The 17240-nt window shown below is 49.9% G+C and overlaps 2 protein-coding genes across 4 annotated transcripts in view; one reads left to right on the top strand and one right to left on the bottom strand.

The window, feature by feature from the left end:
• Positions 1–126: 126 nt before the first annotated feature.
• Positions 127–8881, bottom strand: ADCK2 (aarF domain containing kinase 2). The gene is made up of 8 exons (XM_005527954.2): positions 7958–8881; positions 7141–7287; positions 5492–5620; positions 4731–4826; positions 2724–2951; positions 1734–1862; positions 1567–1620; positions 127–1012 (listed from the first exon to the last, which is right to left on the bottom strand). Exons 1-8 carry the CDS (start codon positions 8879–8881, stop codon positions 869–871), a joined length of 1851 nt encoding a protein of 616 aa, XP_005528011.2. The 3' UTR covers positions 127–868.
• Positions 8882–9807: 926 nt separating this feature from the next.
• DENND2A (DENN domain containing 2A) overlaps positions 9808–17240 on the top strand; it is a 71996-nt gene continuing 64563 nt past the window's right edge. For 2 of the 3 annotated variants that reach the window (XM_014256886.2, XM_005527928.3), the window contains exon 1: positions 9808–9926. The gene's annotated coding sequence lies outside the window, so the exon portion shown is untranslated. Of the gene's footprint in view, positions 9927–14836; positions 14956–17240 lie in introns of all 3 variants that reach the window. The other variant, XM_014256888.2, reaches the window with a different exon arrangement.

Raw genomic sequence — 17240 nt, 5'->3', positions numbered from 1 at the left:
TTTTAAGCATTCACAATGTGGTTTTGATCCATCAGGAAAATGCTTGGACTCTGGTTTGAAACCTGCTGGGAAAAAAAACTTAAGTATCTGCATATCAGTTAAGGTTTTGAGTAGAGTGAAACCAGGGGAGCACCAGGGAGGGTAGTAGAGAAAATCATACAGAGCAGAAAAAAAAAACCTCGTAAAGTTTCAGAAACAGAAAAATTAAGACCAGGACAAATATTCCCAGAAGTTGCTTTTTATTATGGAATTAGGTTTTCTGCCTAGGTAAATATTTTATTATGCTGTTTATAATCCAAACTCCTACTATAATGTACTAGAGTACAGGAGTCTGAAAAAAAGTTGAAATAGTCTGCTTTTGTCATCCAAAATGACAAAGAACAGAGTGCTTCATGCAGGATGTTAGGATACTTCTACAATAAAAGTAGAAGTTAAAAGTACAAAAGACAAACAGTTTTACTGGCTTTTTTCAGCCTGAATGTGTTGCTTAGGTGATGCTAGAACATCATTTCTCATACCACAGTGACAGGTAAATCAGTAAATTAAATATTTAACCTGATGTATTTTAAAACAGACTTGATCAATAAACATATTTTTGAAGAGGTTTTTAAAAACTACCAGAGCACATCAGCTCTTAGAACTGTGCAATGAGGGGGAAATGTCCAATTGTGCAAATTCTTCCTGCTTTCTGGGACAGACCTTCTGATCTCCCCATGCCTTGGCTGAAATGACTGAAGGCAGCGTTAGCAAAGAGCAGCCACTACGCACCGCATCCCTGGGGCACACTTCTCACCTTCAGCTTCGCTCTGTGTCAGCTCACAGGCAGCACAGGTAACCCCCACAGGGGGAGGGCAGCAGCCACTGGAGTCTATTTGAGGGCAGAAGCTGCAGTTTTGATGAGCAGTGGCTTAGCTGCCTCCAGGATGTCCAGTTCAGGGTCCAGTGAACGTCCCAATCCTTCCAGGACCATGATGGCAAAGATGATGGAAGCAAAATTGCTCTCGAGCTTCACCTAGAACCACAACAGACTGAATGGTTCAGTGGACATTATTTTCTTCTGTACACCTTAAACCAAAGTACTAGCTCTGCCTAAGGTGAGTGGGAAGGGAAGAAGCTGGGGAGAGCATTTGCACACCTGAAACTACAAGGCAGCTCCACCAGTTGGACTGTGCAGCCCTGTGGCTGACAGCCCTGGTTCACCCACCCCTAGTTCAAACCACCATATGTCTTTTGATTTCCAAAGTTGTTTGCAACTGTGGAAACTGTCCCCCAAATAATCAGTTATAAGGAGGTATCTATAGTCTAAGGGACTATAAAAAAGGCAGGAAAAACTATGTGTTACAAAAATACTCTTTTAGTAAACAATATCAGCCATTAAATGGCAGAGTGTGTATAAGACCTGAGAAACAGCATGCCTGAAACAATTGGATGCATTCCTGCGGTTCCTCTCCTAGCAGTTTGTTTCAGAAGTCAGTCCCCATCCTTGTTAGCCCTTCATGTTCCCAGCAGTTCTCCCTCTCCAGATGAACTTCCAGCTATTAAAGGCAGACAGGGACAGGACCTCACCTTATGGGTCATCAATAGTTTGAAGACACTTGAGAGGAGATTTCCCACCTGAAGCTGGAATACACAAGGAGAATTTAACAGCTGATCAAAAAACCTTTTTGTTGCAGTTTTCAGTGCCAAGTTGCGCTGAATTGCAGGGAAGTGAGACAGTGACATGGTGCACTTGCCTTTCCCAAGGCAATGGTGTTGCCCCGGACCTTGGTCACAAGTTCTGCCATCTCAGCCTTGAAGCGCTCGATGTCCTGGCACTGATTGGCACGGGCGTGGTGGAGGATCAGCTCTGCCACCCTCTCCCCCTGAGAAACAAGTTCAACAGCACAATTAGAACCTGATCACCGGGGACTTGCAATCAGATGCTTGCAGTTACTGCTTTTGGTTGCTGAGAAGTGCCCCTGGCAGCACAGAATAGGCCTGGATACAGGGTTTAGCATGGATTCTTTAGCATGCTTTGGCAGACCAAGACAAAACGTGTCCCTCTTTGAGGTATGTCAGTGAGCCCTTCACCCTGCAGCTCTGAGAGACAGCAACAGGCAACTAGGAGCACAATGCTTGTTCTCAGAATGAACAGGAGACACCAGCACTGGGTTCTCTAGTCCATCTAACAGTGAGTTTCAAGGAGGGAGGAGGATAATGTAGTTGCCCTGATATGGAGGAGCCTAGCAGAGGTCAGACCCCTCCACACACACACCTGGTTTCCTTCCTCTCCTCTATAGATGCTGACAACAGCAACAAGGAGGAAAGCATATAGGCCTTCCAGCAGCAAGGCTGGGGAGGGGAACATGTGTGGCAGATGTAAACCCATTCTCTCTTCTTCTCTAGCAAAACCTTACAGATTCTAACTTGGCAGTCAGAATTTAATTTAAGTTAGTTAAGTCAGAAATAGCATTAATAGCAGAAGCACTCCTAACCAGGAAGGGGCAGCCAGTGCTTCCCATTTAGCCCCTTCTAGTTCCTGGGGCCCTGAAATTGCTGCACTCTGGCAGCCTCCTTGCTGCAGCTGAGCAGCTTCTCCCTGTGTTTGGGGATAAGATGCTAGCAAGGCTTCTTGTCCCTCTTACCATTTTAAGGGGAAACTGGAAACTCTCCCTTTGGCCATCCACAGCCATCTCCCTTCCCCAGCCTCAGCTTGCCAGCCCCATGCCAGAGAGGGGCCTCACCTGCCCCTGGACCACAGCTGTGAACACGGCACGGAAGTTCTGCATGTCGGCGCTCTGCAGCTCTGCCACGATCCCTGCATCCAGCAGCACCAGGCGCAGCTGCCGCGGGGGTGGCCGCGCTTCCAGGGCCAGGGACTCACACAGACCCGCCTGCTCCGGCTGGGCCGTGCCTTGAACCAGGATGTTCCCGGGGTGCAGGTCGGCGTGGACAAAGTTGTCAACAAAGATCTGGAGGACAGGTAAGTGTGAGAGCAGCTCGTTCCAAGCAAACCTGGTCACACCAAAGCCCCCAGGCAAACGGCTCAGGGTTGTTTGTGGCCTGTTCTCCACCCTTACCCATGATGGGGCACCACCACCCTTGGCAGCACCACAGCAGGTGGCTTCTGCTGGAGACCAGCTCTGATACTCACTGGTACTCGGAGCTGTGTGAAGGAATCCAGTGTTTCCTGGAGGTCAGGTAGGACAGCCAGGAGCCCCAGCAGGGAATGGCAGTGCCCCTTGGCAATCAGCCCTAAATTGGGGCACACTGGTGGGCCTTAGCAAAGAGTAAAGCAGTAAGAATAGGCCGTTTGCCATTCAGTGGCAAAGGTTATAGTGAATGGTTAAGTTTGTCTAGTGCAGGACACCAATCCACATTGCAAGTGTATTGAAAAGTAAGGAAAACAAGAGAAGAGGAAATAAATCTGTGTAGCTCTTCTCTGACTCTGCTAGCAGTTAGCACCAGAAAGGACTGGCAAAAGGACAAGAACAAAACAGTAATTCCCACCCCCCCACGACCCTCCTGGCAACCTGGGCAGGCCTTCCTGCCCCAAGGAGATTATCTTTGTAGTTCATGGACTTTTCCTATGAATTTGTTCAACTGCAATGTAAATAATTAGACCTGTGTGAAAAAATATGGTGTTGCCTGGAAAGAATGACTTCTGCTAATTTTATGTCCTCCTTATTGAGAAACCCTACACAATAGACCCATATTCATTCTTGTGCACTCACGACTACATAATCTCTGTCATAAGCTACTCATCTTTCTGCTTTCCACAGTTAAGAGTCCAAATTATTTCACCATTCTGGTATGGAAGCCATTCCACACGAGTAATCATCCTATCTGCCTTCTTCTGCACCTCTTCTAGTTCTACTACAGCCCTTGAAATGGAGAGTCCAGGACAGCAAGGCACTAGAGCTGCAGAGTACTCAAGAAAGAGGTATCTGTTTTACTTACAGACATAATGTTGTTTCTTTGCTCTTTAATTCGTTTCTACTCTTAAATTTTGAAACCAATCTTAGCATAAAACTGTTCTGGTTCCAGCATTGCTTTTCTGAGTGGTAAAAGCTATTTCAGAGCCTGTCATACTACCTGGAACCAGAACTGGAGTTTCACTATTGCCCTAGCACAATGCTGCAGTTAGCAGGAGCATTTCATCTGACACACACTGCCCACACACTCAGTACTGTCAAGAGCTTTTGCAACTCTTCCCTGCTGGTTCTCGTGGCTCCTCACAAGACACTTGTACCACCCCCTCAACACTCCTTTCCAGATTATTTGGGATTATTTCAGCTACAGAACAAGTAGATAGCCAGAAGCTGAATCTGGCCAGGTTTGTTTGTCTTTACTCCAGATTTAGTTCTCCCTAACAAAAAGGCAGTTTTAGAGGAGTTGATAAATGAAGAAAGCAGTTTTCCCTTAATCACATCCCCAATCCCTGCAGAGCACGTGACATTTGCTAATAATGTTGCACTTTAAGGTATTTGGGCAATATGTGAATATTCATTGGAATGGATGAGTGGGTATCCTAAGCAAAAGCTGACCAAGGTGCACAGGCCGGTCCCACTGTGTGCAGGCAGATGGCCCCTCTGCAGTGGCACAGCCCTGTCTCAGAGCCTAAACAAGGGTGTCCAGCCCAGGCTTTACCCACACAGTGGGTACAGGTAGGAAGCACATTGTCTTGTTATCCAGACTGAATAGTTTTGCAGGAAAACAACCTTCACTTGCAGCCCCAGCCAAGTGCCTACCATCTTCAGCAGCATGTCCATGCCCATCTTGGCCAGTCTCTGCCGCAGCTCCGTGTCAATCTCCACATGCAGGTAGCGTGAAATGGGCTCACTCTCCTGAAACAGAGACGGAGCTGAGTCAAACACCTGCTGCATCCCACCTTCAAACACACCTTTACCTGGGTGCCACAAGTGGGGGGAAGGTGATGATAATAGCCTAGAAAGGACTTGCCTTTGGGCAAGGAAAGAGGCTGTACCTAGTGTGATGGAGAACGTGAGAGAACCAAGGGTTTGTTCCTTGGAAAGACAGATGGTATTCCAGGGACAGAAACACCCTTGCCAGGGTCACATGCAGGAAAACTAAGCCTGAGAGTAGCTTTGGTCTGTGACTCGAACATCCACAAGGGAAGTGAATCAAGGATCAGAAAGTGTCAGATTGCTGAGCTCCTTTCTTTGACCCACCACAGAGGAGAGGTTAAGTGTGGTGGTTTGCAAAGCACAGGCAAGCACATGGTGGCTGGACACACTGCTGGTCTGCTTGGTTTCAGTCCAAGTGTTCACTTCTATATGCAGTTGTCTGCTATCTGTCTTCAGGGATGCACTGACTGCAAACAAAAAGAGTGGAAGAGACTCTAAGGAAGGACATCAATCTCCTTAAGCAAATAAGAAAAATGCATCCTTCTGCCTCTGATCCTTCCCTCTCAAAAAGAAACATCTCCTTGACATGTTCTCCTTGGGGCCTTCTCACTGCTACCATCGCACCCAGACCCTACAATTCTTACCTCAAATGTTTCCACTAGAACATCTGCCGTTACCAAGGGCCAAAGCGGGGTTGGAAACTTCACAAAATCGACATCTAGGAAATTTTGTCGGAAGCGCTCCAGATTTCTGGCTTCGTAGCGTAAGTCAATCTCAAGGGAGAAACAGAAAAGCAGGCTGGAAATTAGATTCAACTAGGATTAGATCTTCAGGATCCTGTGTGAGTTGCAATACTCAATACCAACACAACTAGTCAGAAAGCCAGAATGGAAACAAAATAAGAGTGGTGCTTCTTGCACACTCATAGCTGCCCTGATGGAAGAGGAGCAGACTGAGTAATGGATGGTCCATGGCCAAACACCTTTGAAATACGGGTGCCTTACTAGAGGCACGGTGTCTCAAAATAGATCAGGACCGTGCCAAATTCAAAAATACAACAAGATCCTAAACTGAATCTATCCTGAACCAAAGCTTGCTGTCCAAATGCAAGGCAGGCAGACAAGATAGAAGAACTGCAGCCCCGGCCTCACTTGATGGATAGGCAGCCACATCAGGAAGAAATTTAATGTAACACATACAAAATAATCCATTATGCCAAGTCCAGGCCCTGGTTCTTCAGTGAGCCAGTGTCTTGACATGAGGGCATCTCTCCTACTGTCTGCTACTGCTCAAGGAGGCAGGATAACCTTGTCTCACCTCCCTTGTCTGGCAGTGGGGGATACTTCTTGTTAATTCAAAGGGAAAAAGCTACAATGAGCCTATCAGGTGTTCTCCTAACCCTCAATCTTCTGCACATCCACCCAAGCTCTGCCAAACTGGTACAAATGACCTCGAGTCACATCTGACCACAGTCAACAGTTCCCAGCATGGATTTCCTGTGTAGAGGTTTTGCAATTGTAGAAAATAATTAAGGTTTTCAAAATCTTGTTACAGACTTCAGACACTGCAATCTAGATACAAAAATGAAATTAGCAGATAATGGCTCATTTTATAGAAACATAAGCCTAATTAAGCCTGCAGTGAGACCTTTGTCAGTTTGATAGTAGCAATATTTCAGGACTGTGTCTTTAGAAGACATTAGTAAATCAGGATGCTTTCAAATCTGTTTGCAAAATTTTACTGACACTGTGAGTCTGATGATAATACAAAGTACAATGTGTTATTAACTTCTGTGAAAACATTATTTATGCTTATATCTATCTATCTCAGTGCTAAAAAACATGATTAGTGAGTACAGACTGCAAACATATATGTAAAACTATAGAAAAAAATCCACATGCCTGAGCACTTGCTTGGAGAAATTCTTTCCTAAGGAGTCTCACCAGTGTTCACTTTTCACAATGCTGCAAAAAGGACTGTGACTATGACTAGCTAGCTGTTCAGGCTGTCCACTAGAAAACACATTCAAAGTCTAAACATCATTTTCAAAGTTTAAAAAATAATTTTAGATCTAATAAAGATGTTTTTTCATTGCTTTGCTACTTTGTGAGCATATAAGCTCTCCTACAGTAACGTTATGTGATTTGATTAGACTAAAGAACAGAAATAAAGAACAAGCCAGCCTTCATTTGACCATTTAAAATGCAGTGGTGTGAACAGAGCTAGAGCCAGCCAGCAGCAAGACAAAGGGCAGTTTTGTTTCAGTAGCTGGGGACCATGGCCTGATGCATACCTGCTGCATCATAAGCTTCTCAAACTCCTCCACAACCTCTGTCAGACTGAGCCACTTGAACCCAGGGAGAAGTCCAATGATGCGGCTGCCCATCTTCATGAGAAACAGATCCATCTGGACTTGGTGGACCAGCCCAGGGTGCAATACCTGCACAGGAATGAGCAATGGCAACATAAATACCCCAGACTCTCAACTTCCACCAGCTCAAGTGATACATCTCAAATATACAGAACCCAGCTTTATTAGAATGGGAGGCAACCACTTTCCTTGACTAGTCCTCAGAAGAACCAACATTTTGCCATTGATTAGGTTACAGAGAAATATTATATCATTGTCAAATTCAGTGTATCTGTGCTGGAGACTACAGTCTCGCCCAAAGACATTCTTCACCACTTTCAGTCTCACCCTGTCCCTGATCAGTATTTGAAGCTGCTCAAATATAAGGTTTCTTTAAATAAACTTTGCTGGAACACACTTATGTGTTCCAGATTTCTTCATGTGAGCAGAGAAGGAGGTTTGCTGTCTGGAATGTGCAATCAACCTTAATACTGATTCTTTTAGTGTAAATTGGGCCCTTGGAGGCATTCTTAGTACCCACGTGCCACATCGAATCTTGAGCTCTCTGTCTGGGAAGAGCTGGGGCCACCGCAAGTGTGGATTGTGGCTCGCTGGAACAAAAGAACACCAAGAGAGACAGCATCCCGTCTTGCTCGACCTGGACCTAGCCAGCTACTCCTCTCCACGGGAGTTAGAATGTGACGGACCTCATCCAGCACGCTCCATTTCCACACATCTACCATTCAGGCACATGACTTACTTTAATGGCTACAGGCACGAGGTGTCTGGCTGATGACGGATTTGCGTTCAGCAGCGGCTTGGCCCCCTGCTCCATAAGGGACATCCTACTCACGGGACTTCCCTGGGAGCAGTCTGCAGAACTCAGTTCCTCCCTGCTCCTCTCATCCCGTATCTCCTTGCTCTTCCTCCTTCTCAGCCACCCGAGGAGGCCTCTAAAGCCTGACACTTCCCACGCTTCAAAGGCGGACCTGAACTCCGAGCGTGGCTCCAGCTCCTTGGCCCTGGAGCCGGCAATGGCAGCGAGGTCGGCATAGGCTTTATACACCTGGGCAACGCAGCCCGAGCCGACCGGCTCCCGGCTCGGGAACTTGAGGACGCCCATCCACTCCTCACCGAAGGCCTTCCTCAAGAGCTCGTCGGTGTGGCCCCACGGGTGCGGGCTCACCTCGACGTGCAGCTTGGAAAACTCATCACAGAAGGCCTCCGAGAAGAGGTCCCTGCGGGTGCTGGCCCACTGGCCAAGCTTGACACACGTGGGGCCGGCGGCCTCGGCCGCCCTGCGCAGCAGCCGCAGCCACCGCGCTCCCACGCCGGGCCACAGCCGGCTCAGCGGGTAGAGCAGCAGCAGCGGCCCGAAGCGCAGCAGGAGCCCGCAGGCGCGGACACCCAGCCGCAGCACCAGCGCCAAGCGCCGCAGCAGCCCCCGGGGCGGCCGCTCCGCGCCGCGCCCCGCCGCCCACGCCGGGCCGCGCCGTCCCGGCCTCTCCTTCCAGCCGGTCTCGGCGGGCACGGCCGCGGGCACGGCCAAGGCCAGGGCGCCCCAGCGCCCGGCGAGCGGCCCGGAGCGCCCCGCGCCCGCCCGCCCGGGCAGCGTCGGTCGGATCCTGGCCGCGGCGGCGCGCGCGAGCAGCGGGAGCAGCCGCGCGGCGCCGCCTGCCACCATCGCGCGCGCTCCCGCCACCACCGCGCCGGCCCCGCCGGGGGCACGGGGCGGGAGGGGGCCGCGCCCAGCCAATCGGCGCCCCGGTGCGCGGAGAGGCCCCGCCCCTTAAAGGGCCAGCAGCGATAGTCTGGCGGGAGCTCGCGCGCGGGCACGCGGCCGGCACCCGAACGCCGCGAGGGGGGCGCGTGCCCGAGCTGTCCCCTCAGCACCGGGAGCGTCCCCTCTGGACCGGGCTGTAGTGGACGGGGACAGGCGGGAAGGGGCCGCGCTTGGGCCGGGGACCTTCACACCTCCATCTGTTTTGAATCGTAGAAACACTGAATATCCTGAGCTGGAAGGGACCCGTCGGGATCATGGCGTCCAGCTCCCGGCCCCGCACAGGACACCCCAAGGGTCACCCCACGGGCCTGAGAGCGTTGTCCAAACGCTTATCGATCTCTGTCAGGCTTGGTGCTGTGACCACTGTCCTGGGGAGCCTGTTCCAGTGCCTGACCACCCCCCGGGTGAAAAACCTTTCCCTAACACCCGGTGTCAGATCAGGGGATGGAAGCCGTGTTGCAAGTTTGAGGCATTCCTGGCCAGGTGCTCTCCCGCGATGAGCCTGTGACCCGATCAGCCTCGGGAAGCCGTGCCAGTGACAGCTTCTGGACAGTGACAGCAAGTCAGAACTTTCTACGTTTCCCCAGAAATCTTTCAGTCCGCAGCCAGATTTTCACTCAGCTGCACTTTGCCCTGCGGGCCTCGACACCGGCAGACCCCGCCGCCTCCCTCGGGCACCCCGCTTCCCCCGGGCGGGCAGCACAGGACGCTCCATGACCGAAGCGAGGGGCGGGCGCGGCCGCCTCGGCGGCGGGGCGGGACGGGCCGGGGCGGGACGGGGCGGCGCTCCCGCCGGAGGGCGGCCGGGGCCGGGGCCGGGGCCGGTGGCGGCGGGGGCGGGCGGGGCGCCCCCAGCCGCGGGTCCGCAGCCGCCAGCCCGGCGCCGGGCGCTGCCGCCGTCATGCCGGGACACGGCCCCCCTGCTCCGCTGCTGCTGCCGAGGAAGGTAGGGAGGCGCCGAGGGGACGCTAAGGCGGGGGAGCGGGCAGAGGTGCCGCTCCAAAAAAAAAGCCTCTTAATTCCCTCTTCCCTTCCGCCCCCCAGCTGGCTTTTCTTCATCCCCGGCTGCAGAGAGGGAAAGCGGGGGCCGGCAGCCGAATCCCCCCGCGCTCCCGGGCGCCGCCGCTTTCCCGCCGGGACGGGGAGGCTGCTGCTCCCGCCGGGCGCCTGAGGGCCGGGCCCGCTGCTGGAGCGGGGCTCGGCCGGGGGGAGAGGGGCGAGCCAACCTGGGGAGCTGCTGAAAAGTCGACCCTGAAAAGTGTCGAGAAAGAGTGCTGAAAGAGTCGGGAGCGGCGGGGCGGAGGAGCAGCGGCAGCCCCGCCACCCAGCACGGGGCCCCTGAGTGAACTCAACCCTGCCTCGGTCTCTAGCACAAAACAGAGAAGGACACGCTAAACACATTCTTTGGAGGAAGCCCGGGCCCTGCCGGAGCAAACAGCTTGAGTTCTCGGTTCGGCAAAACCCTGAATCCCCCTGTGATATTAGCCCTGCACTTCTCTCTCTCCCTCTCTCTGCTTTCCTCTTTGCCTTTGGCTGAAGGAGCTCCTGCAGTTGTGTGCAGCCTGTGGCTTATCAGGGTGGCACGTCTCCCTCCCGGTGGGGATCGGTGGGAGTGTTCACCTATCCTGGGGAGAAAAGCGCTTTCTTGCCTTCCCGCTCTCGTACCCAGGGATGATGGGTGCTAATGGGTTAGGGATGGAGTTGTCGGAGGGGAATGTTGTTTGAGAAGGGAACAAGGAAGAAGTTACGGCTGGCTGCTGCCGTGATCCCAAGGTGTCAAATGCAAACTGGGAGGTAAAACCATGTCAGCTGTATTTGGGACACTTTCAGAGGTTTTGGCTTTTCGAGTGTCCAGTAAGCACGTCTCTTGACGCTTGGTGCAGGAAAAGTGATGGTCATAGGAGACTGAGGCTTTCTGACTGCTTGGGTCTGCACTGGAGCCTCCTCACAAGAGCGGGGACTAAGTGCTAAACATGGGCCCTTAATTCTGCTCTTTACAACAACACCTCTTTTTTCCAAGACAGGTCAGCAAGTTGTTCCTGACACTGAGTTATTCCCAGCCACCTTTGCTCTTGCCATTTAAGTAGCTGTTTAAGTTTGTTGCTTTTGGAGAAGAGCATCTCCAGTCTGGAACTCAGCTGGGAGGATAAAGCTGGGATGACCAGAGGGATTTCCATGGGGCTTTTATTTGCTACTGTGAGGGGAGCTGCTGGTGTTGGTGGTGGATTAAAAAGCTGTTTTCTGTGTTGGCTGCCACCTTACTGACCACTGGTTCTTGGTGTGCGGTAGTGAGGTCCAGTAATGTGTACTGGCTCTGTTTTCTGCACCACCAAAAAGGGAGTTGTTATTGCATCCTGGCAGAGGAAAAGAATGCATTTCCTCCACCCTTGTATTCTGAATTGTTGTCATTGGGGTAGTGTTCGTGGGGTTTGGTGCATGTTGGGTTTGAGGGCTTTTGTTTGGTTGTTGTTTGGGTTTTTAAAATAATCCAGGCAGTGTTTCAGCCTGTGAAAATGGATAACTACTATGTTGGGTCAGGCTTGGAAGCAACTGAAAACGCTAAGTATGGAAATGAGAGGAAAGCCACAGGATTTCCCAGGGTAATAAGGCGCCTTTTTGAGAAAACGGAAGAGAAAGCACTGCAAACGAAGAGCGCTGGAGTGGCTGGGGATGTAAAAAGCAGAGTAAAGATTTATGGCTCTGCTGGGACCACTCTCTGCTGCGTGGGTGAGAAGGTTGTGCGCTGAAGCCTGGCTTGGCCTTCGGCACATCCGTGTCCTAGCAGTCCACGCAGAAGATCCTCCCTGTTCATCAGCTCAGATCCCAAGTGCAGTGCTCCTTGTAGACCACAAGTGCATGTGGAGTGTCCCAAAGCTCTGCTTTTGGTACTGCCCCCAGCTCACTGCCTTGGGAAAGCTTTTAGGACATTTTGTCTGCAAAGACAACCTCTGTGTGCTCTCTGTTCTCGAGAAACAAGAAGAGCATTTAGATCCTTTGTCAGACACTTAGAATAGGCTTATCTTTCTCCCATGCTTGGTGTATTTACATATTAGAAATGTTCGTTTTGACAAGGAGATAATCAATAAAGACCACGTAAGCTGTGTTTTTCAGAGATGATCTTAATCCAGGAGTAGCTTTTTCAATTAGTTGTTCTTAATATCAGCCATAACAACTAATTCATAGAGAAAGGACTTAAAATCTCTATTTTGCTGGGTGCTCTGGGAGCACAGAAGCAAGCTCAGTCCTTCCCCTGGCTTAAGAAATTTATTGATTAAATCATCACACAACAGTCTCTTAAAGATGGAGAGGTGCTGGGCATTTCAGAAGTGTCTGATAAGTGCTGTGTCCTTTTGGATCCCCTGAATGCATCATTCAAAGCAGCTGGTTCTCCCTTCCTTTTGTAACACCTGACATTTATTTCCTGGCTGGAACTGTGTGGAAGCTGCTCCTTCCTAAGTGGAGGCCAGACCAAGGGGAGAAAAGGCAGTGTAGTGCACCATTAAGCCCAAGAGAGTAGAGAAGAACCTCTGTTAAACTCTTGTTGAAGCTGGTTAATTGTGATGATCTAAGGCCTTCAGAACTGGGGCGTAAGCTCTTTCGGGAAGCATTTTTTAGCGGAAGGATTTAAGTACTAGTGGCTGATATGTCTGTTGGCAGGATCCCAAGAGCTGGCTGGAAGAGGCCTCTACTATGAAAGAAATGCTGAAATAGGACTTTTAATGCACTTGCATAGCAGTCAGGCTGAGAAGACTCTCCAGAGGGAAGGAGGGATGGGATGGACCTGGGAAGAAATTTCTTGTTTCATTCAAGTCTGGACAGTAAATGAGTGATCCTGGCTTTGCTTAGACACAGCTCAAATAACATTGTATCTGAGGTATCTGTAAGCCCCTTTTTACAGCACAAACCAGGAAAAGAGACAGTGTTTTCTTGACTGTGGCTCTGAAGTGCAATGGAAAAAGCAGTAGCATGTTGCTCTTGCTAATGGGATTTTTTTTCTGGTCTTCACCTTGGAGATGCTTTATCAGCTCCTGGAAACTGAAGCAGAGGCTGAAATGTGAGGATCTGCATGACATTTGGGGATGACTTTAGCCCAGGTTTTAGTGAAGATGACCACATGACTGAACTCCCAGCTTCATGTGCTTTTGAAATGTAGTTTCTGCAGGGGCCTTGGTTGACCTTGAAGTGGGTGCCTGAGACAATCTAGAGTCCCTGGAGTCTCTGACCTCTACATCCTGGGATTTCAACTGAGGCCTGTGTCCTTTGGGGGAAGGCTAGCACTGAGCAGGCTGAGAATCAATTCAAGGTCTCTGTATATAAAGCACTAAAAGGCATCATCACTGTCTTAAATAAATATTTGAGGTTCTATAGGCTGGTCCTATTCAAGATCTCTCACAGCCTTTACATGGTTCATTTGGGTCAAAGTGCTCTGTGTCTGTGGGCATGGCACTGATGAGGTGAAAGTCATAATTCCCCAGGCCTTTCTTGATCAAAGCAGTGGATACTTACCTGCCACTCGTGTGAGTTTTCACCAGTTCATGTCTTTCAGTGAGCTGGGAGCTCAGTGGGAACTCATGGCAGCAAGACATCCGCCTTTGGGGCTCTGCCATCAGGATGCTCCAGTCCCTGCTGTGCTGAGACAGCTCTGAGCCGCTCTGAACCCTATGATGTGGTTCCAGCCCGTCATCCTTGCAGTTGCTCACAGTGGCTGTGCTCTTGGAATAATCCTGGAGTGATGGCTGGGGTGTTCCTGTGCTGAAACACAGGAATACAACTCCCCTGAGTTTGCACTGCTCTGAGGTAAATACATTGCCTAAACATTTTCTGGGCAAATGTGGGGTCCTGTGTGTGCACAACAAAAACCCCAAAAGGGAGCTCATGGGAAATCTTCCTTGCAAGAAGTTTGAAACACTGTGACTCCTTTCTTTTGTGCTGATAACAGTTATTGAGGACATAATTTCTATTTTTTTGAAAATAGTACTGTCCCACGGTAAAGCTGAAGGAAGTCAAGCACAGTTAGAAGGGCAGAGGCTTGAAAGAGTAATGTTGTGCTGGAATGAATGCTGTGAGTGCTGGTGTAATCTTCATTCTTTGCTTCAGTGCTTTTTCCCCTCCCCAGGTTAGGGAAACCAGCTGCAGCTGGCATAGTGTTACTTTCAAGGGTTTAGGAAAGCAGATGCAAGATTTAGTGGTGACTTAAGGTCAATTTTTACTGACTAAACTTGTTAGGAGCTGATATGTCTCTGAGGCCTTCTTAGGGCAGGATTGTCATCCCAGTGCTGGGGCACTGCCAGTTAGGTTTGCTTGGGGTCTTCTGGTTCTCTTGTTTTTAATGTCTGGTGCAAACAAGAATTTGGCTTGACTGTTTTACCTGCATGTGCTGTTACACATGACCTTTGCTGAATGTGAGATGCATCTGTGTCTGCCTTCTAACAAGCCATTCCTTGGCTGGGGTAAAGGCTCAGGCTGCTCACTGGGAGCAGAAGGGCCAGGAGGGGAGATGTTTGCACTGCAGCCAAGCTGCTGTGTCCAGCCTGGGCAGGAGCTGCTGGTCCTCAGTCCCCCTGCACTGCAGGCAGAGCTCTGACTCAGCCCTGTGCTCCTGGGCTGGGAACTGGCAGTGTTTACGTGATGAAAGGGAGCAGAAGATGGCTTTTCCTGAGCTCTGCTTTTGCCCATACATGTGCTGGCCCAGGGCCAGGATGGAAACTCTGTCCTCATGAGTTGAGAGAAGGAGATGGGAGGAGCAAGAGATGAAGAGGGGCCCAGAAGCAGAGGGAGTTAAAATAAAAACACCAGCTCATATAGAGAAAAGCCTGTAACAGATGGCCCTGGCCATCCACTGGGTTCTTCTTGCAGTTGGTTCCATGTGCAGTGCTGACAAGACCTCACCTAGAAGCCTGAGTGAGGGGCCTGGACCACTTTGAGATGTGTGATGGAAGATCAGAGTAAAAGGCAAAAGGAGGGAAGCTAGACAGGTAAGCCAGCTGTGGTTCAGCCCTCTCTGATGGTGATGCTTGAAGTGGACTCAGGGACTTGCTGCTACTAGTGCTGTGCCACTAATAAGGCAGGTGCTGCCATGTGAGCCATTGTAGGAGCACTGCTTTGTTTTCAAGTGTGGCATCCTTTAACTGTGGCCAGTCTTGCCTCCCCTATAAAATAGCACTGCTAATGCTGGTGGAGGTTTGTTCCACTGCTCTCATTCCCTCTAGAATATGTGCAGCACAGAGCTATTGATCTGAATGGAGCCTGGTGTAAATATAGGTTCTGCCAGGAGGTGCTGTATTTTCCGATGCCCTTCTCCTCATCAGGCATCATGGTAAGTAATCAGATTGGCTGAAGAGTTCAGCATATGAAGTGCTGACCTTGCTTGGAAAGGCTTTGCCATGGTAGGATATCTGTGCAGGAGACTGTGCCTGGCAGAAAAGCTGGTCTTGGGAGAAGCACTCACAAAAGCTTTACTCTGAGCTCATTTGAAAATCTGGCACAGACACTTAAAATGTCATGAGCTGATGATGTTTAAGGGAAGCTTGAGTGGGGAAAGGTGCCACCTCACTTGGAAGTGGTTGAAGGAGTTCTGGATGAGACCCTGCCAGACCTTGAGACTCCTGATCCTACAGATCCCAGAGAGCGGATGGCTCCTGACCAAGTTCAGGCACATCAGTTGTGTTTCCAGAAACTTACTGGGGACTCTGGCAGTCCACTGGAGAGACTGTTTCAGGGGGCAAGGACTTGCTGTTCTTTGTAATCAGAGACACTTTAAATGGCTAGATGCTCTGTGTTTTAATTAGATTTCCCTTTGGGAATAAAAGTGGTGAAGTGTTTCTGCAATCCTGCCACATTTAAATATTCTGTACTGTGCCCCCATTCTGGCAAATCGTTTAGGCAGACATGTAGGTCTCGGTGCATGCTTAAATCCACCCATCCAAGTGCTTTGGCTCCCAGTACAGGACATCATTCCTGCTCTGGGAAGTTTGGAACCGGACTTCACGCAGCCTAATTGGAGGTAGCAATATGCTTTGAGCATAGACTTAAAATTAAGCGTGTGCTTAAGTGTTCTCCTCATCACAAGAGGTCTCCCACTCACCCACGTGTATTCTGTAGAATCATTTTGTTTTAGCAGCGCCCTTGAACGTGGATTTTGTCTTCTTACCCTGCAAGGCCCTTGCCAAGCGCTTGCTGATAAGCCCTGTTGCTGTGAGCAGTTCAGGTGAGATGCTGTCACAGGCCTGGTATTTTGGCAGCATTGTGGATAGGCATGCATGTGTGAATGATTAAATCAACCCATCGGGGTGTCATCTGGAGAGGAACAAATGCTGAGCTTGCTTTGCAGGCGAGGGGGGAGGATGAGATCCCGCTCTAGTTTTTGCTGAAAGCTTTTCCCCTCTGCAGATGTGCAGCTGCTGCAGCTCTCTGCCAAAAAGCGGCCGTGACTTTCAGAGCTGGGGAACGTGCACACATCTGTTTGCAGAGGAGAGCAGCAAAGGGGCTGGCTCTCCTGTCTCAGGGGATTATGTCCTCGTGATAGATGGTGCTGACTGTCATGGAGGGAAATGGCAAATTTCACGGGACACTGAGAGGGCACTTCATAAATACAAGTTTGCTTGCCAGTGTCAGCCAAATGCCACCTTTCTAAATTAAAAAGGAAAGAGCTTCCAGAGACTTTTCAGACTACTGGAGATTTCTCTTTAAAAGCATTAAGCCCCTGCAGATGTGTGTTTTCTACATGCAAAAATGCAATGTGTTTCAGCTGCAAAGGGTGCTGTGATCCCAAAGGCTTCACAGGGCTTTTGGGTAAGAGTTGAGTCTTGAGTTATCCAGAGCTCAGAGTGGCTTTGTAGCAAAGAGAAATAAATGCCTCTTACTAAAACTGAGACGGAAGTCTCTGCACCAGCACATGTAGCACTTCAAAAATTAGCATTCAGCCAAAACCAGACCCTGGAGCATCCTCCACAATCTACTGGTCCATGAGAGCTTTTTCCTTGAATTCAGAGAGTTTGGGATTAAGTAACTCAGAATTTGGTTTTCCCTGCCTTGACATGCTAGGCTGCATGTATAGCAATCCCCAGTCAAATTCTACAAGACAATTTGTGACTGTAAGGAAATGTGTAAGATACTGAGCTTTTTCCAGATAATGTCAGAAGCCCTGATCTATCTGGCTCTTGTTTCTCAGCTTTGTCAAACTCTTGAGAGAAGCCTGAGAGGTTTTCTACTGGAAAACCAACACATGGTAACTGTTTTTGCATCAGATTTCTGTCTCTGT

This window comes from Pseudopodoces humilis, chromosome 5 (genome assembly GCF_049639895.1).
Source record: "Pseudopodoces humilis isolate 2021_Gansu_Grassland_sample_001 chromosome 5, ASM4963989v1, whole genome shotgun sequence".
NCBI classification, from domain to species: domain Eukaryota; kingdom Metazoa; phylum Chordata; class Aves; order Passeriformes; family Paridae; genus Pseudopodoces; species Pseudopodoces humilis.
This window is presented reverse-complemented; position numbering and strand designations above follow the sequence as displayed.